Source organism: Schistocerca serialis, chromosome 2, assembly GCF_023864345.2.
Source record: "Schistocerca serialis cubense isolate TAMUIC-IGC-003099 chromosome 2, iqSchSeri2.2, whole genome shotgun sequence".
Classification (NCBI taxonomy): Eukaryota; Metazoa; Arthropoda; class Insecta; order Orthoptera; family Acrididae; genus Schistocerca; species Schistocerca serialis.
Window position 1 is genome coordinate 694,874,699 of NC_064639.1, and position 25,007 is coordinate 694,899,705.

The 25,007-nt window shown below is 38.2% G+C and overlaps 1 protein-coding gene across 1 annotated transcript in view; it reads right to left on the reverse strand.

The window, feature by feature from the left end:
• Positions 1–5,926: 5,926 nt before the first annotated feature.
• Positions 5,927–25,007, reverse strand: part of LOC126456338 (arrestin domain-containing protein 3-like) — a 47,551-nt gene continuing 28,470 nt past the window's right edge. The window contains exons 4-5 of the mRNA XM_050092091.1: positions 6,633–6,821; positions 5,927–6,364 (exon numbers count right to left, since the gene is read on the reverse strand). Coding sequence (XP_049948048.1) covers positions 5,927–6,364; positions 6,633–6,821 — 627 coding nt within the window. The remainder of the gene's footprint in view (positions 6,365–6,632; positions 6,822–25,007) is intronic.

Below are 25,007 nucleotides of genomic sequence, written 5' to 3' on the forward strand. Positions count from 1 at the left end.
TGCCAGTCTATTGAAGAGTTGGATATCAAAAAAATCTCTGGAGGAATCAGCATGTATCCCACAAACAGTGGTATTTTGAAACTCAGCCTGACTTTGTTTGTGCATAACGTTCAGGAAACAATAGATAGTAGTGTTCATATGGCCACCATTTTTCTTTATTTTTGGAAGATATTCAACACAGTGCAGAACTGCTTTCTGGTGCTCAAAATATGAGCATACAGAATAGTGGACTAGCTTTGTGGCTGGATTCAAGATTTCTTACAAGACAGAATCCATTACAACATTCTTAATAAGATGAAATTATATAGTGTAAAAGCAGCTTCAAGTTTACGATAAGGAAGTATCACTGGGCTGTTTGCTGTTCCCATATGATTATGATGCTGTTATAGACAGAGAAGTCACAGTTTTACAAAATTGTGCCAAACTGCAGGAATATATGCAAAGGAGCAACACCTTGTGAAAGGTCTAGCAGTTTACAAAAGCATAAGCAAATTTAAAATACTGCATGTAAACAGGAAGAGAGCTCCATTATTGTTTGATAACTCAGGTGGTAATGAGTCACTGGAAACATTTCAACTACAAAACATGTAAGAGGGGAACAACCACATAAAATTAGTTGGAGAAAAGGCAAATGCCAAACAGAGATACATTTCCTAGTGTTCTTCCAATGAAATGAAAGAAAATATTCTTCAAAGCCAACATTTGACAAATTGCTGTATTTTGCTCATTAACATGGAACAAGGAGGGTTCATAAGGGAAGATAAAATTTAAAGTACAACAGCTAATTTCATGATGGGTTTGTTAAGAAAGTGTGAGAGTGTCTCAGATATCCTCATTTAACTCCATTGTTACACACTGTAAATGAGGTACTGTGCATCTCTGTTTCCTCTTAAAATTCTGAGAAGACACATTTCAAGGAGAGTCAAGCAACATATTACTTTCTCTCAGGTACTTATTGAGTGATGACCAGGTTGGAAAAATCAGAAAAAATAGAGCTTACACAGGGGTTTATGAACACTTGTTCTTTTGTGAATGGAAAATGAAAGAGGAACTGATAGTGGTACATGAAGTATATCTACCACACACTGAGCAGTAGCATATGCAGTACAGTTGTGCATTATAATAAAAAGTCTGACAGTGTGCTAATGCAAAATAACAGTAAGAATTAAATAACTGCAATATTTGTGACAGTTAAAGTGTGCTTATTAAAAACATATTTAGACATATGAACTGAAAAACATTTATCGGTATTTATCAAGAGAAAAGCAAAGGATAAATATTAAAAAATGAAAAGACATAGGGATGACGGAAAAGAAAAACACTCAGTCCAACCATAGATGAACAGAGTTATACAATATGCTGTAAATTATCTGGAACTAACAATGTAATTACTATGCAACAACAGAATATGCAAGTGAGTGCTATTCACAATTATTTCAAACCAGGATTGTCATATGTGATAGCTGCAGGCACATTGGGCTGTCAAAACACTAACAACATCTAATGAAGGATTTCAAGGAAATTAGTTTCTGTTACATTTGAAATTGCATGGAATAATCCCTAGAGCAGCTGAGATTTCATGGAGTGATCAAAGAAGACAAAATGTTGGTTAAATGATGACTACCACACTTGTATGAATCTGAGATACATGACCTAATACTAGTATTTAACAAGGAAACAATAACAGCTAAGTCAAAGTGAAATGAGTACTAATAGTTCACATGAAACTGGAATGACATGTGTCAAATGTTTAATGTTAACATTGATTCTGTTTCGCAACATGCTCTGCAACTTAACAGCAGACGCTGGTAATAGTTTCACTGAATGTTTGCACACAGTCTGATTCTCCATATGATTTAACAAATGCCTGAATCTCATTGTGGTTATACCACAGTTTCAGTCTTGTCATTGTATTACAGTGGTACTTTGAACTACCTACTCATTTTCATGTGACCCTCTTTTGAACACTTTCTCATTATTTTCTCTCTCTCTTTTCCTGTCATCACTTTTTGTGAGAGAAGAAGAAGATTTTTTCTTTCCTTATTCTGTGAGTTGGCCATCTGCTTTTTTCTTTTTTTTTCATTGCCTTCTGTTTTCTGTAATGTTTATACTTATATCTTCATTACATACTTTTAATTTTGGATTCATTATCACAATAACAGTATAAAATACTAAAATGTTCCTGAAGGTTATATCCACATTTTTTTGTCAATCTTGAAGTTTAAAATAACTGCTAATGGAAATTAATTGGATCCAAATGAAATGAAATCAATACTGAGAATATCTCATGGAAAAAAATCATTTTAAAAGTTGTCACAAATAGACTGCCAGACAGTATAAACGAAACACTGAGAAGAGATGGTCATTGTCAATGTCACTTCATACATGTACATAACATTAGCAGGTGCACAAATGACCAGAGTTGCAAATCCTCTGTGGCATGTACAACAGCAACCAAAGCACATTAGTGTTGCACACATTCGGTGTGTTATCAGGACTGTTATGGTGTATAATGGGTATGAACAGTGTCAGATGTTGAGTGACCACTGCGAAGGACAAGTAGATGCTGCATATTGATCTAAGACAGTGTTATCAGTGCCTAACAGAGTTTGAAAAAGGTCTCATTGTGGATCTCCATTTGGAAAGTCACCTAAATCATGCAGTATCAACATTTGTGGGGAATTCACATGTGACAGTGAACCAATGGGCTGGATGGAAATGACAGCAGGCATATTTGTTACAATGGTCTAGTCAACCATGTCTGACCACCACAAGGGAAGATTGCTGTATTGTGCAACAAGCACTTCATAGCCCCTTGACATCTCCACCTGCCATCTGAGAACAAGTAATGGACTCCCTGCAACATTCAGAGACTAGAAGCAGCCAGACTAGGGAGTTAACATCCTATGTAGAGGTAGCAATTGACACTGCAACACATACAGCAGCAGTCAGAGTGGAGTAATCACTGGAAAGCATGGACTGCTGATGAATGGCATTGCATGGTGTTCGACAATGAAATGCAGTTGTTTGGTAATGAATTGCAGTTCTGCACTATTCCACATGACCATTCTCAGTGAGTATTGTGATGATCTGAAGAGATGTGTCATTCTACTTCTGCATCATGATGTGCAGAGTTACAGGGTATGATTTCAGGTAATAACTGGTAGTCATTAAGGGAACTCTAATGGCACAGTGGTATGTTATGGAGATCCTGCATTCTCAAGTGCCACCTCTCATGCCACAATGGTGTGGTGCAATTTTTCAACAGGACAATACTTGTCCACATGTCACATGTCTCTATGGACTGTCTGCATGATGTTAAGGTACTCACATTGCCAGCAAGATTCCCAGATCTGGACCTCATATAACATGTGTGGGATCAGCTTGGATGTCAACTCCATCCCAGTGATAGTATCCAGGATATCAAGGACCAGTTACAACAACCTTCCCAACTGAATCAGTGGATGCATCCAGGCCAGAGGGGGTGCAGCATCACACTGATTAGTAGGCTCCCAAGTTTTTTGTCAGTTTGACTTGCTTTTGTAATCACAGCAGTAACACGCATATCCTCTCAACCCTTGAAATTTCATTTCCATTAGTCTTCCCCTTCTAGGTGCTTCCCTTTTTTTGTCAGTAAGTGTCTGTTACTTGTTGGACTTCAAATCACTAAAGATGAGATTACCAAATTTTTGATCTTTACACATCTCAGAAAGCTTGAATAAACCAGAGTATGAGATTATGATGGAGAGAGAGGGATGAGTAGCCAATATATTGAGTAAGATTGCTGTGAGCCGTGGTGCATCCAGTATGGCATAAGAATATAGGAGTTAGCATCACTGGCTGGTGTGCTGTGGCTCACTAATTCAAACCTGACCACCAGCAGTTATTTGTTACTTGATATTTATCATTTCTGAAAGGTTATTGAAATATTTTACATTTGTAATGTCTGTATAGTCTGGAGTATTCGACACAGTATACTTCCAGTTATTCGACATAAAGTGGGAAGATGCACGAATAGTCATGAATGTGTTTTCAGTTCTAAGTGGTGTACTTTACTGAGGACCCTGCCTTTCGATTTGGACTTTATTGTGGTCCTGATTTTTGGTGGGGATGCAATGTATTTCAAAACATCTACAGCACTTTGACTCCGATCAGGCAACACAAAATATGTCACCTGCACAAATATGAACCGGAATATAAGCAGTTCATTGTTCCTAGGATACACATACATTTAGGAGGCAGATGGATTCCAAAACAGCAGTAAGCCAGCGGCACATCACGCATCCATCAGTCTTTGCTGAAGACGCTGGTCAGGGCCTGATGAAATGGCTAAAAGAATTCGACTGAGTTGCCAAATGCAATAGGTGGGATGACATGAGGCGTTTGGTAAGTGATTACTTTTTCTAGGATGGCACAGCCCAGTAAGCTTTGGGATAATGAAAATAAGCTCAATAGCTGGGACAAATTCCAGGCCGATCAGAAGAAAAAATTTGATAGAATCAGAAAAAATGCCACATAACAGAAAAATGATTGAAGAACAGGGCCCAACATCATCAGGAAACAAGGCAGAACGTTTTCGGAGTTGAACGAAAGATGCATGACCAACTATCATATGTGATCCCTATCACAGTTGTGGAAGACCTTCCGGACCTCATCTCTTGCATATGCCAGATAGTATGAGAAGAGACACGGCACTTCATGGCAACCAGAAATTTCAGACCAAGTACAGAAGATACAGTCACCATGAGTGTTGGTCCCGTACATTAGCAGGTAATAAAGAATACCGAAAAAGAGGAGTATTAATCTTTTCATCAATCTCTGTCACTAATCAAACATGCTAGGATGACACACAGTGCTTGAGGTGTGCTTGCTTATGTGTGTGAATGGTGTGTGTTTCTCTTTTGCTGATGAAGGCTGTGGCCAAAAGCTTTATGTAAGTGTCTTTCAATTGTGCCTGTCTGCAACTTAATGTGTCTTCTTTACAGTCTTTTCCTACATTGTTGACATTTGTAATGTTTGTATATTCTGGAATATTCAATGTCTGTATAGGTATCACCATTCTGCAATATTCCATTTTTGTAAATAGTTGAACTCTCTGTCTAGGAGCCTGTTCTGCTCTGAGTGTACTCTGGTGTCAGCAACAAATACACTTCCAGTTCTGCATATTGTACTTCACTGATGATCTTGCCTTTGGATTTGGACTCGATTGTGTTTTTGATGCAACAGTATTGCTTTGGAACAACCACATAGTTCGTTTTTTGTTATTTTTATTCTCCTCAGTGGGCCACAGAAATTAGAAGAAATACTTATAAAACTATTATTTTGAGCTATTTGGAAATTGTCACACATCTTCTTTGCTTTCATGTAGCATAAACTCAAGCCCATTCCCACCAGTAGAAGTCAGAATTGTTATTTTGTGTAACCAAAAGTATTTGGTGTGGTAGGAGTGTATAGAAAATGGTCTAGTGTTGCTACAATTTCCATGAGAAATCAATATTTACAACTGATAACATTGTTAGTGTAATGTTGATCCAAACTAATTTCCAAACTTTTCAATGAGCTTATGTATGTTTCTCAAACATATGATTAGAATCCAACCGGAAAGTTATCTTTTTAATTTCAAATTTTACAAAAGTACAGATATTGAATTGGTGATTAAAGCTGAAATTAGAACAGAATGTATGACAATGAATGAGTTGTTCTTACACATGTCTAAATGATAATTAACTGAAAATAGATTTTTCAAAAGTATTTAATTGCATGTACAAACAACATAACTATATAAGTGAGTTTTCTATCTCTGTAACTTGCCCAGTGAACACCAAATATTCAGCTGTATACTTTTCTATATTTGTTGTAGTGTTGTTTTGGAAAGAGCATATTAAGCAAATTGCTAGTGTACATATCAAAAGCGGAAAACTATCTTCTAGTAACTTGTTTTATCATCTGTACCCCCACAATCATACAGATTAAATATGGGCAGAAGCAAGACAATATGAGAATACTTACGAACTTCTGGGTATGGAAGGGGTGGTGCAGATGGAATTATGTTCAACTGATTTGGCAGTCCATTTGTAATATCCTGCTGACTTGTGCTGGGCGCCATGATATCTGCAATATTTGAGGAATATGGTGCAGTAGGGTACTGTGTATGCGGTTGTGGATATGGTGCCAATGTTATGGATGGATGTGGAAATTTTTCAGGAGCATCTTTCAAAGGAGGAAGCTGAGGAGTATGAATGGTGGAGTCCAATAGCTGTTTGGATAATTCAGGTGGTATGTAGCTTAACAGTGGAATTGTTCCTAATTTTATTGGGATGTTTACATGTAAGTTTGTGTGGGGCCCATTGATAACTGCTTTGACCTGGTAACAGGAAAAATGAGAATAAATATCATGTATAATATTCAGATCATTAGTTTCTAACAACATATGGCACAAATACCATTAAAAATATGACATTTCATAATCCATTAGTAATGAATAAAAAACAATACACAATTCTGCTAACAATTTAATATAACATATATCTGCAAACACACACCTATCTCTATTGTCTTAAAAATGTATCACTAATAATAGAGAACTCTATAAAAGTAATTCTTCTTTATGGAGTCTAACGGAGAATGCTTACATGTAAAAAGTAATCAAGATCAATGATATTGCAGTTATTCAAATTGGATGGAGGCAAACTTGGAATTTTCAAATTTTTAGTCCAAGTTTTAGATGTATTTGGGCCTACAGGTTCATATGTGATGGTCTCAATTTTGTCTCTTACTATCTTTGTTTTCTTACGAGGTGTATGGGATGTGAAACATACATTCTGAAAAACACACAATTTATTTATTATTATTTGTAACAATATTTATGAAAACCAAAAAAAATTAAAACAAGGCAAAAGCTTCAAATTAACCATAACATTAAAGTAAATATACACACCCAATAGGAATAAACCAGATTAGTTATTCAGCCCGTAACAGGAGTGTAACTGATAATGAAATACGAAGCATAAACTTGATGAGGAAACAAAATTTATTATAAAAACATTATTTGGAAAAAAAATGGTGAGTGTCATACATGCTCTACTTTTCAGTATATTTTTCTTTTAAATTTATCTCCTAAAAATTTACAATAAATTACATTCTTACAAACAACATTTTCTTTCTCACATTATTCCCTAGCTATCTATACAAAAATAAACAGTAAGTCAAGAATTCAGCTCTTTGCATTTTAGTGACATATATTAGAACTTATTATCCTTTGCAAAAACATATCTAGGGTACCATATTAAGGCTTCTTTTATGCCCACATAATAGTAAATGCACTCATTCATTTTTTCAGACTGAAATACAATCTTTCATGTTTGTTTGTGGGACATACTGATGTAATTAAGCAGTGCTTTTTCTTTCCCCAGTTTAATGTGAGATGTGTCCATCACAAGGATGTCTGTTATGATTATCTGACCATCATTGCGTTGTGACTGTGTTATAATGGATGATAATGAAACGAAAAGGGAGAGGGAGTTTGACACATGATGTCACTGAATAATGTATGTTTGTTCAACAGCACTGAAGAGACTGTTGAGTTTAACATTTCTGCCTAACAGACAAACATCTTCCAAAAAGCTACAGACCAGTCTTCATTGTCCCAGTATTCTCAACAATATTTGAGGCACTGATACACACACAAATAAGCAGCTTCTTTGAAAAACATAATATCCTATGTAACAATCAGTTTGGTTTTCACAAAGGGAGAAACACAACAGGGGACATCTTGGAAACCATTGACCAAACCTCAACAGCTTTTGAAAACAATAACATGGTATCAGTGTTATTATGTGACCTAAGCAAAACTTTCAGTTGCATTCCTGTTTACATTCTACTGAGGAAACTAGAGTTTTATGCAGTGAGAGGGAGCACTTCCGCTGTGATAAGTTCTTATTTAAGTAACAGAAAACAATTTGTCTCTGTCAAAATGTTCTTCCATAATGGAAATCAGCACAATTGTACCACAAGGGTCTATCTTTGCACCCTTCTTCTTTATTGTACCTCTCAACGATTTACCTAATAACATAGCCCACCTTGTGTATGTGATGCTGACGATGCAACACTATTTATCACACATCAGAACACTTCAGATCTGAATAGCATAACAAAAGAAACACTTAATAAGGCCCTGGGCTGGTTTGCAGCCAATAAGCTCCTGTGAAATCCTGATAAAACCCAACAACTTTTAATGGGAATATCAAATGAAGTAGGCAGTAAGTCAATAAAACTCTTGGGTATTTACATTGACTCAAAATTCTATTGGGAGGAACATGTCAATCACGTGTGTGAAAAAATATCCCAATGGCATACCTTATCTTGAAACAGTTGGGAGGCAGTGAGCCAGCCTGGAGTACCTTAGGGTGACATACATTGAGCTATTCCAGTCACATATTTCATATAGTCTGATTATATGGGGGCACTCCCCTCACATCAAGAACATTTTGAAATTACAAAAAAAAGTTGTACGCATAATATGTAAAAGAGGTCATAGGGAGCACTGTCGTCCACTTTTTTCCAGACTCAGAACACTCACAATTATAAATTTATACATTTATGTGTCTGTACTCTATATTAAAAATAATATTTGAGAATTTGTTGCCAGAGAGGAAATACTTGAACACAACAACAGAGCTGAGGGTAAGTTAGACGTGCCACCAATTAGCAAGAACAGGAAATTTCCACAAAGTAAACCAACTCAAAATGTTCAATAAACTACTAATTCATGTTCAGTCAATGGATATAAAATTGTTTAAAATTAAGTGCTACAGCTGGCTGTCAGATCATCCATTTTATGACATTAGAGAATTCTTTGAGATGTCTGAGGAGGATAATCGCATTTAACAGTTTTCTGTATTGTCAATCCCAAGGACCCGGGTTCAATTCCGGCTGGGTTGGGGATTTTCTCTGCTCAGGGACTGGGTGTTGTGTTGTCTTAATCATCATCATTTGATACCCATTGATGCGCAAGTTGCCGAAGTGGCGTCTAATCGAAAGACTTGCACCCGGTGAATGGTCTACCCAACGGAGGCCCTAGTCACATGACATTTACATTTACATTCTTTTTTGGGTATATTACATTATATTACAGTACAGCTTATTCCATAACTTTTAGAAACTATCCTGGTGTAATCTGGTACACTGACATGCTTAAAATGTGTGCTATAATGTACTGATAGTTTATTTTATTATTACGTATGTACAACTACATCCTGTATGACGAAGCCAAAATCATTGTAAAATGATCAATGGTGAATAAAATTCTTGATTCTTGATTATCATCACAAGTGTCACAGACCCAGACTCTATCAGATGGTGTGGCCTTATTTAGGATCTAGTCGAGACACTGACACTGTCGGGCAAGCAGGATATATATGCCTCTGCACTTACTGTCACACTAGCCAACTACTGGTGATGATAATTTCTTATCCCAGGTACATCTATGAAGAGCATCCCTGCAGTAGCAGTTACTACTACAAACTAAAAAATAAATAAGAGAAGAACCTCAAAAAATCTATGAGATGAGTTTTACATCTTTAAAAATGAAAACTAACATGCCTGATTTATTCATACTACTTTCTGTGAAATTTCTGTTCAGGTATTGGAGATTGAATTTGAGGAAACTCATTTGTTTTCATTACTAATGATGCCAAGTTTTAGTTAATGGTTCTACTTTGTTTCAGCTGTTCTTTAACTGATGTGGACTTGTTTCCTTGTATGTGATATGTTGTAAGACTATAAATGAGTACTTAAAAACACTATCACATGAAAAGGCTAAAATAAAACCCGTCAAAAAGAGTAGGTCTACCTTTTTATATTAATTATTAAATAATGTATGTGATGTTGAATAAATTCACTGTCCACAAAATTAACTGCAGTGTATTAATTTTGTTGCCTCTTGAATTCTTCACAATAAGTTAGGTATGCATGTAATTGAAACTTCCTGGCACATTAACACAGTGCAACAGACTTAGACTGTCACCTGGATCATGGTCTTTCTGGGCAGTGTCCACAGAAGGGGAGGTTCTGTCTCTGAGTCCCAGTCTGGCACAAAGTTTTAATCTGCCAGGAAGTTTCAAAATGATAAACAGTCCACTGGAGAGTGAAAGGCTGATTCTGAACAAAAAAAATTGTCTCTGCATTTACAGTACTACACTTCATGAACAGTATTCTGTAGCCTGGATATAATGTTGAACACTACACTATTTATTAGAATTCATCTAGGAGGTTCTCAAGTGATGGGTGAAAATGATAGGATCTCTCCATATATTCTACAGATGGTGAAATGTTAACACCTACAAGCAGTCATAGGTATAGCAAGGTTTTTGAAGGAGAAGTCAGGAATGGAGAAATGCTCAGAAAGAACAAAAAGCAAGAATGAATTTGGTGGCTGTGCTCCTGTTCACTGTTGTAACCTTAATGGTTAAAACAGATTTATGAAATAACAATTACTGAGTTCATAATGTAATTGGATAGATAAAAAAATCTCCTTACCAAGCAGCAGCAGCAGGAGAACACAAACATAAAAAAGTTTTACTTATGCAAGCTTTTGGAGCCAGTGGGTTCTTCTTCCAGCAGAAGAGTTAGAGAGGAAGGAAGAGGTGTGAAGGGAAAGCAACTGGAAAGGTTCAGGAGAAGGAGTAGATTTCAACGAAGTCACCCAGAACCCCAAGTTAGGGGAGACTTACTGGATGGGATGAGAAGGAAAGACTGGTTGTTGGGGGCTGCACTGGATGAGGTTTGAAACCCTGTAAGCTTAAAGGTGGACAACAGGTAATATGCAAGACAAATATTATTGCTAAGACATTGTGCATGAGTCAATAAGAGTGAAAAGCTAAGTGAATTGTATGCAACGGATGTGGGAGGGGCATGGCAAGAAATAGACAGGTCAAAAAATGAAAGATATAGAAAACTAAAATGGAGCAAAGAAAGGAGTAGTTACTGTAAAGAAATGGTGAGACAGAAGGAATTTACATAAACAAAGGCCAGGTGGGTGGCGAGAACCAAAGACACGTTATAGTGCTAGTTCCCACATGCAGATTCTGAGAACCAGGTGTCTGGGAAAGAATCCAGATGGTGCATGTCGTGAAACAGGCACCAAGGTCATGACTCGTGTATTAGAGCACGCTCTGCAACAGGATATTATGCCCATTTGTCTTAATTGATAACTTTGCGGTCGACATGCCAATGTAAAAGGCTGAACAATGTTTATATAACAGCTGGTATATAATGTGTCAATCCACAGGTGGCTCTCCCTTTCATAGTATACTTTTTGCCACTTACAGAACTGGTATAGTAGGACGCTTAGGGCAAGTCTTGCAGTGGGGACAGTCACAGGAGTAGGATCCATAGGGTAGTGAGATGGGTGCAGAAGGAGCATAGGGTCTGACAAGAATATTGTGGGGATTGCGAGGGCGAGTAGGATGCTTAGGGCAAGTCTTGCAGTGGGGACAGTCACAGGGGTAGGATCCATAGGGTAGTGAGATGGGTGCATAGGGTCTGACAAGAATATTGTGGGGATTGGGAGGGCGATGGAAAGCTAGGTGTGGTGGTCAAAATTTCAGACAGAATGGATCTCATTTCAGGGCATGATTTTTGGAACGTTTGACATGGAAAGAATGGCAGCTGTCAAAATGCAAGTACTGTTCCTTCTTAGTAGGTTTAATGTTGACAGATGTGTGTAGCTTGCCTTTGGTAGCAATGAGAGCAACATCAAGAAAAGTGGTGTGGGATTCGGAATAGGGCCATGTGAAATTTAAATGGGAGAACATATTTAGAGATTCCAGGAATTTTAACAGGTCAGTCTCACCATGAGTCCACATGGCAAAGATATCATCAGTGTATTACCGTGCTTAATCCATTAAAGTCATTTACACTCATGAATATCTGCAGTTCCATTACAGCTTTGAAGTCAATAGACCACATTGCAACACCACTGCTTGGCCTAATGCGCTATCACTGATGTCTGACTGTGTAATGTCGGTGTAAGTGTGTAAATAACCATGTATAATTACATTACATTAATACTTGTTCCACAGATGTGTGAATATGACATTTCATAATGATGTAGAACTTGTCAATTTAACATTAGTTTTCATTACTTTTTTTTACAGTTACTAGTTCATATCTAAAAATTCATCTATTGAGTAGAAGAAGTTGACATTCAGAAATTGTTTTAATTTGTTTTTAAATGTTGGTAGGCTATCTGTCAGACTTTTACTGCTATTTGGCAAATGTTCAAGGATTTTTGTGGCTATTTAACAAATCAAAGTGCAGAAAAATTTATAGAACATGTGGCATTTAAAAAAATGAAATATCTCATCTTGAAATGCATTATAATAAAGGAAAACTAAAATTACCAGTGTCAGTATGATGTTTCAAGAATATTATCTGTGGCTAGAATGATTTTAAATTTCAATAAGCATGCACAAATTTTAAAAGAAATAATCCACATCATAAAACCAATTTCATATAAATCCAATATCACAGAATTTCTATTGACCAAGGTTTGAAAATGCACAAATTAAATGAAGTAAGTTGACAGTGTCATATATCAGGCAACTAGAAAAACTCAATTATTCTGCAAGAGCATGGGGAAAAGTAATAAGATCATTGGAGGACAACACAAACATCTAAATGAACAATAATATATTAAGATATTAAACTGGAGCTCTTGATGTGGGTCGACATTCTGGTGCCAATGTTTTAAACGAGTCCCATGGTACATATGTCATGAAATGCTGAATTCCTATAAACTAAAAGAAAATTGAAAACATACCTTGTAATTACACCTAGAAATTTTCTAAATTCACAAATTAAGACCTCTGTCGGCAGTGTCACAAGCATCATAAAAAGGACTATTTTTACAACACAAAATTAACTTCTTGTAATGATAAATATGAATATGGTTGTGTAATATTCATCTAGCATGAGGGAATATACAGCAACAGTTTAATATTGAAGAGGATGCAGCAGCTCATTTTCAAAACAGATCTCTCAGTAATTTCAGTATGTTTACGAATAAGCACCATAGTTTAAAGCAGTTTAATGATAATTATTAATGCAGTTTCTAATACTTATTTCAGTTTCTTAACGGATATCACAACCCATTCTGCATCCCCGAAGGCTCTACTTCACAATGGAACTTGAAGAATAAATGAATGAATAAACAGACAGAATCAATGGGAAATGAACTGTAAACTGAACCATTCCTGCTGGGACACACTGCATAGCAAGCCGAAAGGATAAGTAAAAGGACATAATATGCTGAATGGGATATACTGCTCTGGGTATAATTGGTAAGCTATGAAACTACTGAAGTTCTGTGGATCCGAGCACTAATCGAGAATTTGGAGGTGGTGTTATATAGGGGTTATCTGACGCAAAAAACTTCATGTGGACACATGCCCTATTGTGAATGGTTTAAGAGACAGAACACAATTAATGTACATTGTTATTTATTTTCTGTATTATTCAATACATTGTCAGGTTTACACATGTACACATATAGGACAGTTAATAAATATTACAAAATATGTTTTACAAAGTACCAGTTGGAAAAGCATTGATAAACGCTCTATGATCAGGAATTCAATATGTAGAAAAGTGCATGTTGTATTCTTCAGCAGCAGCTGGACCACTACTAATGCAGAAGCCATAAACATAGATCATATATGCATTAATGTAGATATATGGCATTTTAGCCAACACTTGTACAAATACAGTTAATCAATGCTTCTGTCTGACATGCTCTCATTCCCTCGCACTAATTCACTCACAACACACCATGGACAACTGCGTGTTCAATAGGCTAGTTTAATGGCTGAAAGACAAGCAGAGATTGAAAGCAATGAGGTATGTCTGGTTAGAATAAAACATCAAGGAGGAGGGTGGAAGACATGGATGTGCATGCCACTAGCCCACAAAAAATGTACATTAAATATGTTCTATCTTGGTCATCATTTACAAGAGGGTACATGTCCATATGAAGTTTTTTGCTTCACATGAGTGACCCATTCCTCTGAGATCCATGAATGTTCACCATTCCTCCTGGGATGCACTGCATAGCATACCAAAAGGTTAAGTAAAAGGACACAATATGCTGAATGGGATATACTGTTCTGGGTATAATTGGTAAGCTATGGAACTGATGGAGTTCTGTGGATCCAAGCACTAATCGAGAATTTGGAGGTGTTGTTGTTGTAGCCTTAAATACAAAGACTGGTTTGATGTACGTACCCATACTAGTGTACCAAGCTTCTTCATTCTGCATAAATACTGCAGCTTACCTCCATTGGAACCTACTAATGCAGTCAAGCTTTGGTTTCCCTTCACAGTCTTTATCCACACACTTCCCTCCATTATCCAACACAGGATTCACCGATTCCTCAGGATGTGTCCTCTCAACCAGGCTCTTCTGCTCATCAAGCTTTGGAAATAATAGCAAAGAAATAGAAATACTTTCCATACTGACATTGCATCCCTCTCTAGATTGAGAATGGATTTTTATATTCTGGTGCAAAAGTCTATAGCTGGTTGCTGGTGGGCATCAGGCATGAGATTTAACAACCCAATCTTCAGTAACAATGTAAAAGAACACCTCTTTAGCCACTACTGCAATTTATCACAATACTTGGACTCAATAACTTAAATTCCTCATATTCATATTAGATAGAATAAGGCCTTGGCAGTATATAGCCAGCTGACAGTATCTACATCTACATCTACATCCATACTCCGCAAGCCACCTGACGGTGTGTGGCGGAGGGTACCTTGAGTACCTCTATCGGTTCTCCCTTCTATTCCATTCTCGTATTGTTCGTGGAAAGAAGGATTGTCGGTATGCCTCTGTGTGGGGTCTAATCTCTCTGATTTTATCCTCATGGTCTCTTCGCGAGATACACGTAGGAGGGAGCAATATACTGCTTGACTCTTCGGTGAAGGTATGTTCTCGACACTTTGACAAAAGCCCGTACCGAGCTACTGAGCGTCTCTCCTGCAGAGTCTTCCACTGGAGTTTATCTATCATCTCCGTAACACTTTCGCGATTACTAAATGATCCTGTAACGAAGCACGTTGCTCTCCGTTGGATCTTCTCTATATCTTCTATCAACTCTATCTGGTACGGATCCCACACTGCTGAGCAGTATTCAAGCAGTGGGCGAACAAGCGTACTGTAGCCTACTTCCTTTGTTTTCAGATTGAATTTCCTTAGGATTCTTCCAATGAATCTCAGTCTGGCATCTGCTTTACCGACGATCAACATTATATGATCATTCCATTTTAAATCACTCCTAATGCGTGCTCCCAGATAATTTATGGTATTAACTGCTTCCAGTTGCTGACCTGCTATTTTGTAGCTAAATGATAAAGGATCTATCTTTCTGTGTATTCGCAGCACATTACACTTGTCTACATTGAGATTCAATTGCCATTCCCTGCACCATGCGTCAATTCGCTGCAGATCCTCCTGCATTTCAGTACAATTTTCCATTGTTACAACCTCTCGATACACCACAGCATCATCCGCAAAAAGCCTCAGTGAACTTCCGATGTCATCCGCAAGGTCATTTATGTATATTGTGAATAGCAACGGTCCTATGACACTCCCCTGCGGCACACCTGAAATCACTCTTACTTCGGAAGACTTCTCTCCATAGAGAATGACATGCTGCGTCCTGTTATCTAGGAACTCCTCAATCCAATCACACAATTGGTCTGATAGTCCATATGCTCTTACTTTGTTCATTAAACGACTGTCAGGAACTGTATCGAACGCCTTGCGGAAGTCAAGAAACACGGCATCTACCTGTGAACCCGTATCTATGGCCCTCTGAGTCTCGTGGACCAATAGCGCGAGCTGGGTTTCACATGACCGTCTTTTTCGAAACCCATGCTGATTCCTACAGAGTAGATTTCTAGTCTCCAGAAAAGTCATTATACTCGAACACAATACGTGTTCCAAAATTCTACAACTGATCGACGTTAGAGATATAGGTCTATAGTTCTGCACATCTGCTCGACGTCCCTTCTTGAAAACGGGGATGACCTGTGCCCTTTTCCAATCCTTTGGAATGCTACGCTCTTCTAGAGACCTACGGTACACCGCTGCAAGAAGGGGGCCAAGTTCCTTCACGTACTCTGTGTAAAATTGAACTGGTATCCCATCAGGTCCAGAGGCCTTTCCTCTTTTGAGCGATTTTAATTGTTTCTCTATCCCTCTGTCGTCTATTTCGATATCTACCATTTAGTCATCTGTGCGACAATCTAGAGAAGGAACTACAGTGCAATCTTCCTCTGTGAAACAACTTTGGAAAAAGACATTTAGTATTTCGGCCTTTAGTCTGTCATCCTCTGTTTCAGTACCATTTTGGTCACAGAGTGTCTGGACATTTTGTTTTGATCCACCTACCGCTTTGACATAAGGCCAAAATTTCTTAGGATTTTCTGCCAAGTCAGTACATAGAACTTTACTTTCGAATTCATTGAACGCCTCTCACATAGCCCTCCTCACACTACATTTTGCTTCGCGTAATTTTTGTTTGTCTGCAAGGCTTTGGCTATGTTTATGTTTGCTGTGAAGTTCCCTTTGCTTCCGCAGCAGTTTTCTGACTCGGTTGTTGTACCACGGTGGCTCTTTTCCATCTCTTACGATCTTGCTTGGCACATACTCATCTAACGCATTATGTACGACGGTTTTGAACTTTGTCCACTGATCCTCAACACTATCTGTACTTGAGACAAAACTTTTGTGTTGAACCAACAGGTACTCTGAAATCTGCCTTTTGTCACATTTTCTAAACAGAAAAATCTTCCTACCCTTTTTAATATTCCTATTTACGGCTGAAATCATCGATGCCGTAACCGCTTTATGATCGCTGATTCCCTGTTCTGCGTTAACTTTTTCAAATAGTTCGGGTCTGTTTGTCACCAGAAGGTCTAATATATTATCGCCACGAGTCGGTTCTCTGTTTAACTGCTCAAGGTAGTTTTCAGATAAAGCACTTAAAAAAATTTCACTGGATTCTTTGTCCCTGCCACCCGTTATGAACGTCTGAGTCTCCCAGTCTATATCCGGCAAATTAAAATCTCCACCCAGAACTATAACATGGTGGGGAAATCTACTCGAAATATTTTTCAAATTATCCTTCAGGTGCTCAGCCACAACAGCTGCTGAGCCAGGGGGCCTATAGAGACATCCAATTACCATGTCTGAGCCTGCTTTAACCGTGACCTTCACCCAAATCATTTCACATTTCGGATCTCCGCCAATTTCCTTCGATACTATTGCACTTCTTATCGCTATAAACACGCCTCCCCCTTCACTGTCCAGCCTGTCTCTGCGGTATACATTCCAATCTGAGTTTAGGATTTCATTACTATTTACATCTGGTTTCAGCCAACTTTCTGTCCCTAGTACTATATGGGTGTTGTGACCGTTTATTAATGAGAGCAGTTCTGGGACCTTTCTGTAGACGCTCCTGCAGTTTACTATTAGCACATTAATATTGTTATTCCCTGTTGCATTTTGCCTACTCCTACCTTGCTGCGTCTCAGGAGGCGTCTTGTCAGGCCTAGGGAGGGGATTCTCTAACCTAAAAAACCCCCATGTGCACTCCACACGTACTCCGCTACCCTTGTAGCCGCTTCCGGCGTGTAGTGCACGCCTGACCTATTCAGGGGGACCCTACATTTCTCCACCCGATAGCGGAGGTCGAGAAATTTGCACCCCAGATCTCTGCAGAATCGTCTGAGCCTCTGGTTTAAGCCTTCCACTCGGCTCCAAACCAGAGGACCGCGAACGGTTCTGGGAACGATACTACAAATAGTTAGCTCTGATTTCACCACGCGAGCGAGGCTTTCCGCCTTCACCAATTCCGCCAATCGCCTGTACGAACTGAGGATGACCTCTGAACCCAGACGGCAGGAGTCATTGGTGCCGACATGAGCAACAATTTGCAGTCGGGTGCACCCAGTGCTCTCTATCGCCGCCGGCAGAGCCTCCTCCACATCTCGGATGAGACCCCCTGGCAAGCAGACAGAGTGAACACTGGCCTTCTTCCCCGACCTTCCCGCTATTTCCCTAAGGGGCTCCATCACCCACGTAACGTTGGAGCTCCCAATAACTAATAAACCCCTCCCCCCGTGTGCCTGCTCGGACCTTGCTGAAGGAGCAGCCACATGTCCACTCACAGGCAGAGCGGGCGATGCCACACGGCCAGCCTCCACATTGACCCTCCAACCTGTTTAAAGTCACATAAACATTTTATTTGAAGTATTAAACTACAACAATAGCTGAGTGTTACAGGAGGAGGACTGGTGATTTTTTTTTCAAAGTAACTGTTTTTCTCGTGGCAAACATTCTATAGATATGAATATAATAGAGGGGAACATCCCACGTGGGAAAAATATATCTAAAAACAAAGATGGTGTAACTTACCAAACGAAAGCATTGGTATGTTGATAGACACACAAACAAACACACACACAAAATTCAAGCTTTCGCAACACACGGTTGCTTCATCAGGAAAGAGGGAAGGAGAGGAAAAGACGAAAGGATGTGGTTTTTAAGGGAGAGGGTAAGGAGTCATTCCAATCCCGGGAGCGGAAAGACTTACCTTAGGGGGAAAAAAGGACAGGTATACACTCGCACCCACACGCACATATCCATCCGCACATATACAGACACAAGCAGACATATGATATGTGTGTGTGTGCGAGTGTAAACCTGTCCTTTTTTCCTCCCAAAGTAAGTCTTTCCGCTCCCGGGATTGGAATGACTCCTTACCCTCTCCCTTAAAACCCACATCCTTTTGTCTTTCCCTCTCCTTCCCTCTTTCCTGACCGTGTGTTGCAAAAGCTTGAATTTTGTGTGTGTGTTTGTGTTTGTTTATGTGTCTATCAACATACCAACGCTTTCGTTTGGTAAGTTACATCATCTTTGTTTTTAGATATATTCTATAGATATGGTTGTTTAGAAGAAACTGCCAAAATCATCACTTTGAATACATTACCACTAGTTACAAATTGTTGCTTATATACTTTATAGAAGTATCCAGCAGTTGTTACTACTGCTTGTTAATATTTAACTTGACTCGTTCCACATCCCTGAAGTCTCTCGTTCATGATGAAATTTATGGAATTTGATGTGTGAGATTAGATTAGATTAATACTAGTTCCATGGATCATGAATACGATATTTCGTAATGATGTGGAACGAGTCGAATTTTCTAATACATGACATAATTAGGTTAATTTAACAACATACTTAAGTTAATATAACAACTTTATTTTTTTGTGTTTTTTGTTTTTCTTTATTTTTTATTTTTATTTTTTTATTTTTTAAATATTTTTTTTCTTTTTTTTCTTAATTTATATCTAAAAATTCCTCTATAGAGTAGAAGGAGTTGTCATTCAGAAATTCTTTTAATTTCTTCTTAAATACTTGTTGGTTATCTGTCAGACTTTTGATACTATTTGGTAAGTGACCAAAGACTTTAGTGCCAGTATAATTCACCCCTTTCTGTGCCAAAGTTAGATTTAATCTTGAATAGTGAAGATCATCCTTTCTCCTAGTATTGTAGTTATGCACACTGCTATTACTTTTGAATTGGGTTTGGTTGTTAATAACAAATTTCATAAGAGAGTATATATACTGAGAAGCTACTGTGAATATCCCTAGATCCTTAAATAAATGTCTGCAGGATGATCTTGGGTGGACTCCAGCTATTATTCTGATTACACGCTTTTGTGCAATAAATACTTTATTCCTCAGTGATGAATTCCCCCAAAATATGATGCCATATGAAAGCAATGAGTGAAAATAGGCGTAGTAAGCTAATTTACTAAGATGTTTATCACCAATATTTGCAATGACCCTTATTGCATTAGTAGCTGAACTCAAACATTTCAGCAGATCATCAATGTGTTTCTTCCAATTTAATCTCTCATCAATGGACACACCTAAAAATTTGGAATATTCTACCTTAGCTATATGCTTCTGATTAAGGTCTATATTTATTAATGGCGTCATACCATTCCCTGTACGGAACTGTATGTACTGTGTCTTATCAAAATTCAGTGAGAGTCCGTTTACAAGGAACCACTTAGTAATTTTCTGAAAGACAGTATTGAGAATTTCATCAGTTAATTCTTGTTTGTCAGGTGTGATTACTATACTTGTATCATCAGCAAAGAGAACTAACTTTGCCTCTTCATGAATATAGAATGGCAAGTCATTAATATATAATAAGAACAACAAAGGACCCAAGACTGACCCTTGTGGAACCCCATTCTTGATAGTTCCCCAGTTTGAGGAATGTGCTGATCTTTGCATGAATGAATGTGTGCTGTTCCAATTTAATTCTGATACCACTGCAAAGATGATGAAGCACAAGTGGTACTGAGAACTGAAATTACTAAATTTCACAAGTCTCCAGAGCTTGACTGTATTCTTGCCAGATTCTGTACAGCATCTGCAGTTGAGGTAGGCCATCTCTTTTAATCATAATATGTAGAAGATCCTTTAAACAAATAACAACAATAGTTGAAAGAAAGCACAGGTCAAACATGCATAAAAGAAGGTCATCACAAGTGATCCAGAAACCTACCATCCAATATTATTGACATTCATCTGTTGCAGAATCTTAGCATGTATTCTGAGCTCGAATCTAATTAGGTATAGGAAACAGAATGACCTCTTGCATGACAACTAGCACAGATTCCAAAAACACAAGTCATTCAAAACTTACCTAACTCTCTTCTCACATGACATCCTGAAAGTCACGTTTCAAGGTAAACTCTTAAGACATACGAGAGTTACTGCTCAGTATCATACTTACACTTACTAACAAAAGTACAATCTTATAAGGTGACAGACAAAATTAATGACTTAAATGAGCATTTCATGACAGGATTAGAGTCATCAAAATACATAGAAGTAACTTCAGCCACAACCCATGGAACTGTATTGGGATCCTTGCTGTTCATGTCATATCTTAATGATCTAGCAGTCAACATTAATAGTAACTTCAGACTGTTCGTAGATAATGCAGTTATCTACAACGAAGTACCATCTTAAAAAAGCTGCACAAATGTCCAGTCAGAGTATCATAAGATTTCAAAGTGGTGCAAAGAGTGGCAATTTACTTTAAATGTTAAGAAGTGTAAAATTTTGCATTTCACAAAAACACAACAATATAGTATCCCACATGTACAATACTAATGAGTCACAGCTGGAACTAGTTGAATCATACAAATATCTGGGTGTAACACTTCATAGCAATACAGAATGAAATGATCATATAGCCTCAATGCTAGACCCTGCTGCTAGTGTGAGTCTGCCGAGTGTAGTGTCACCATGGGGGAGTACTTGTCTGTCAGCATGGACCGGCCACTAGATGCTGCCTGTAGGAAGTGTGCACACAGCACAGTCTCCGCTGTGCCATCTACTGGCGACTCATAGCAATACACATGCAGAGCAGTGCTAACTCACTCCTCACTATGTTCTTTTAGTTTGTCTGCTCACACCAGTTGTTCTATGTATCACTTATGTTGCACCTTCTGTATGATTCTTTTGTCTTGTTATGTTGGACTAATGAGAGGCTTATTTCTGTTATTGTTCAGAGGTTTATGAATAAAGCCGTATTTGTGTTACTTGGATCAGTTTCACGAGACTGGTGAAGAGTTTGGAATATTTTACGTGTGTGCAGTCTTTAAGTGCAGTTTCATCAGATCAGTCATTATGGATGCCGTGCTATGAGCCTTTTACTGAACAGCTTGCTTTGGCAGTGATGACTTTGGTGGCTTCCATTAACATGACAGCATATTGTTCCACTGGTCTGTCCACTTCCACTGGACCGTCCACCCACTTGTCCTCCTTATGATGATTCAGCTGAGGACTGGGAAATTCATGAAAAAAGACTCAGACAGCATTTTTTGGCTTTCGGTGTGACAGACATGAATTTGTTCAAAGCCTTATTCCTCTCATGGATTCCACCTAAGGTGTAGCAGTTAACATGTCAGCTTGCCCCTTTACGAGAACCAGCAGCTCTTACTGCAGCTTCTAGTCCAACTACCATCAGAAAAGAATACACGTCATAGCGTATCAAAAGTTGAATTCTACTGATGTACGACTGGTCTGGTTTAAACCAGTCACACAGGACCTGGACAGCTGAACTTCAATTCATCACTCATGCCCATAATGATTTATGCAGAATGTACTTTACATGATGCAGTTATCTGTTCAGCTCTGGACAAGGAAGTGCACAGGAAGGCTTTACTCTGTGAAAAACCACCACTGGTAAAAGTTTTGCAAATTGCACAATCTTCTGAAGTTTCTCAGGCAGTGGGTGATCAAACTAAAGCGTGGGGTGACATGGTAGTAGTGGCACAAGATGTGCTGACTAGGAAAACCGATAACTTTCATGAGAAAGCAGTAGTGGCATCGATCAAAATAAGGTCCTAATGCTGAGCAGACCAAGACTGGCCCAAGAAGCCAAAACCACCACAATGCCAGCATCTGCATTCTCTGTTTTTCTCTTGTCCTTTCTGTTTTGTCCAGGACGAACAGTCAGCATATCCTAAGCCCTGGGTTACTTGTAATGCTTGCCAGAAGAAAGGCTACATCACCTCCATGTGTCATACAGTGAACACTGCACAGGACATGGACATAAACATACACTGTGTGACTCCAACACTTATAACTTCTCCCGAGTTGTTTATTGAGATAAGTATTTTTCACCAATTGCTCTGGCTACAGGTTGACACAGGTGCTGCAGTAATGTTGTCGAATTCTCAAACCTGTGTGAGCTTAGGGTTGCTGCCATTGACACTGGTCACACAGAAACTTGACATTGGTCACACAGAAACTGGTCAGTTATAACAAACAGAGGATTGTGCTGTTGGGAAAATTTATGTCATCTGCTTCTCACAAGTCAGTGGTTCATTCCATTACATTTTTGATGGTTGCTGAAATTGGTGTTGGAACTTGTTTGGGTTGGATGCACCATTTCAGGCATTTGGATTTTCTATCACCAATGCAGTTCACCTTGTGTCTGATCAGGTACAGTATTCTCAACTGGAAGCACTGTGTGAGGAGTTTTTGGAGTTGTTTTCGGATTTCCTTGAAATCCACAGCTCGGCCTCACTTCATTTTTGTCGTGTGTGTTGTAATCTTACTCTCCCATTAAAGTCACATTCCCTGCCACAAATTTTTGAAAAATATGACAGGAGTAAGATTACAAAAGAAGAGCTTTTTACTTATCTTGATTACCTCAAAGTCTTGTCTAGGAGTACATTCTTGCGATTTCGATTTGTTACGTCCTTGCTGACAAAAATAACCGATGAAGAGTTTCCTGTTGCTAGGAATATCTTTTTATTTTATCCCATTCTTCTAAATCACACTGACTTTATAGTTTCCACTTTTAAAAAACTAATAATTACATTGTTGGTAACAAGTTTAGCAAAATGCATGTGTTTCCATCAGAGGCGTGCCCACCACTACTTACATTCTCCGATATTTACATTATTTCAAAGAGATTACAAAGCAAAAGAGTATACAAAACAAAATGAATCATAGCTATTAGAGATCATTTTTTCATAAATTAATCCAGAAATGAATGTAATAATTAGTGTTAGATTGTGCAATTAATAATATGAATTTTAAATATGGCACAAACTTTGTACTTTCAAATATTTTTAAAAGAAGTGTGATTTTAACTGTAAGTTCATATTGACTGTAACACATTAATTTCTTTTTTTACATTTTAGCCTGAAACATAATACATCATATATAAAATTGTATTAATCCTTTTAATGAAACAGCTGAGATAATTTTAACCTACGCTAGATTCGAGATTATACACGGTATTGTTTATCACTATAACAAAAAAGTTAATGTTAGAGGAGGATGATTCATTACATTGTCCTATTCCTGTCACTGAAAGATCAAGTGAAAGCAGAAACAGACAGACTTCAATCTGTAGGGGGGTGCAACGTGTTACTGCTAGTGAATGGTTATCTCCAATGGCTGAAGTTAAGAAACTATTGGGGAAACTTTTCCTCTGTGGCGACATTCGTATTACTGTCTATGTACAGTTGATTATGGATACATATCCTCTCCCACATCAAGAGGAACTGTTGGCAAAAACTTTGGATGACTAGTACTTTTCTAAAACTGATTTGTCTAATGCATATCTGCAGGTTCCCATAAATGAAGAGTCTTGGTAAATTCTGGTTTTGAGTACACCTTTTGGTCTCGATCAATATTTGTGCCTTCCTTTTGGTGTGGCTAGGGCCCCTGCTATTTTCCAATGGTTTTTAGAGCAACTGACTATGCGTTAATTATCTTGATGATGTTGTCACAGGCTCCACCATGACCAATCATTTGAAAAATTTGTACACTTTGTTTTCTGTCTTACAGTCTGGCTTACAGCATAACCTGATGAAATCTCAGTTGTTTCAGCCTTCTATTGTTTATTTGGGATTCAAGGTCTTGTGGGATTGGGTTTGGCCTCTGCCAGACCAAATCTCCTCTATTACGTTTATGCCACGAAGGAGCCGCAGGCCTTCCTAGAGAAGACAGCCTACTACCATAAATTCCTGCTTGGGGCAGCTACATTGGTCCACCAGTTGCACACCTTGTTACACAAGAATGTACCTTTTTGCTGGAGCCCAGATTGCAAACATGCTTTGCTGCAATCCAAACTCCTTGTTTAGCTACTTCTCTATGTTCCAGCACATTGTTTCGGCAACTGGCACCTACAGTATGGTTTCTGCATGGTCCTAGCACACCAACATGCTCCAACATGCTGACAGCTTTGAGCAACCTGTTGCTTTTGCCTCTAAATCTCTCACTCTGCCCCAGAAGCATTACTCTAAAAAAAAAAGGCTCTTGCCATATTCAATGCACTCTAGAAATTTCATGTTTTTTCATATGGCTCCAAGTTTCACCTTATAACTGACCA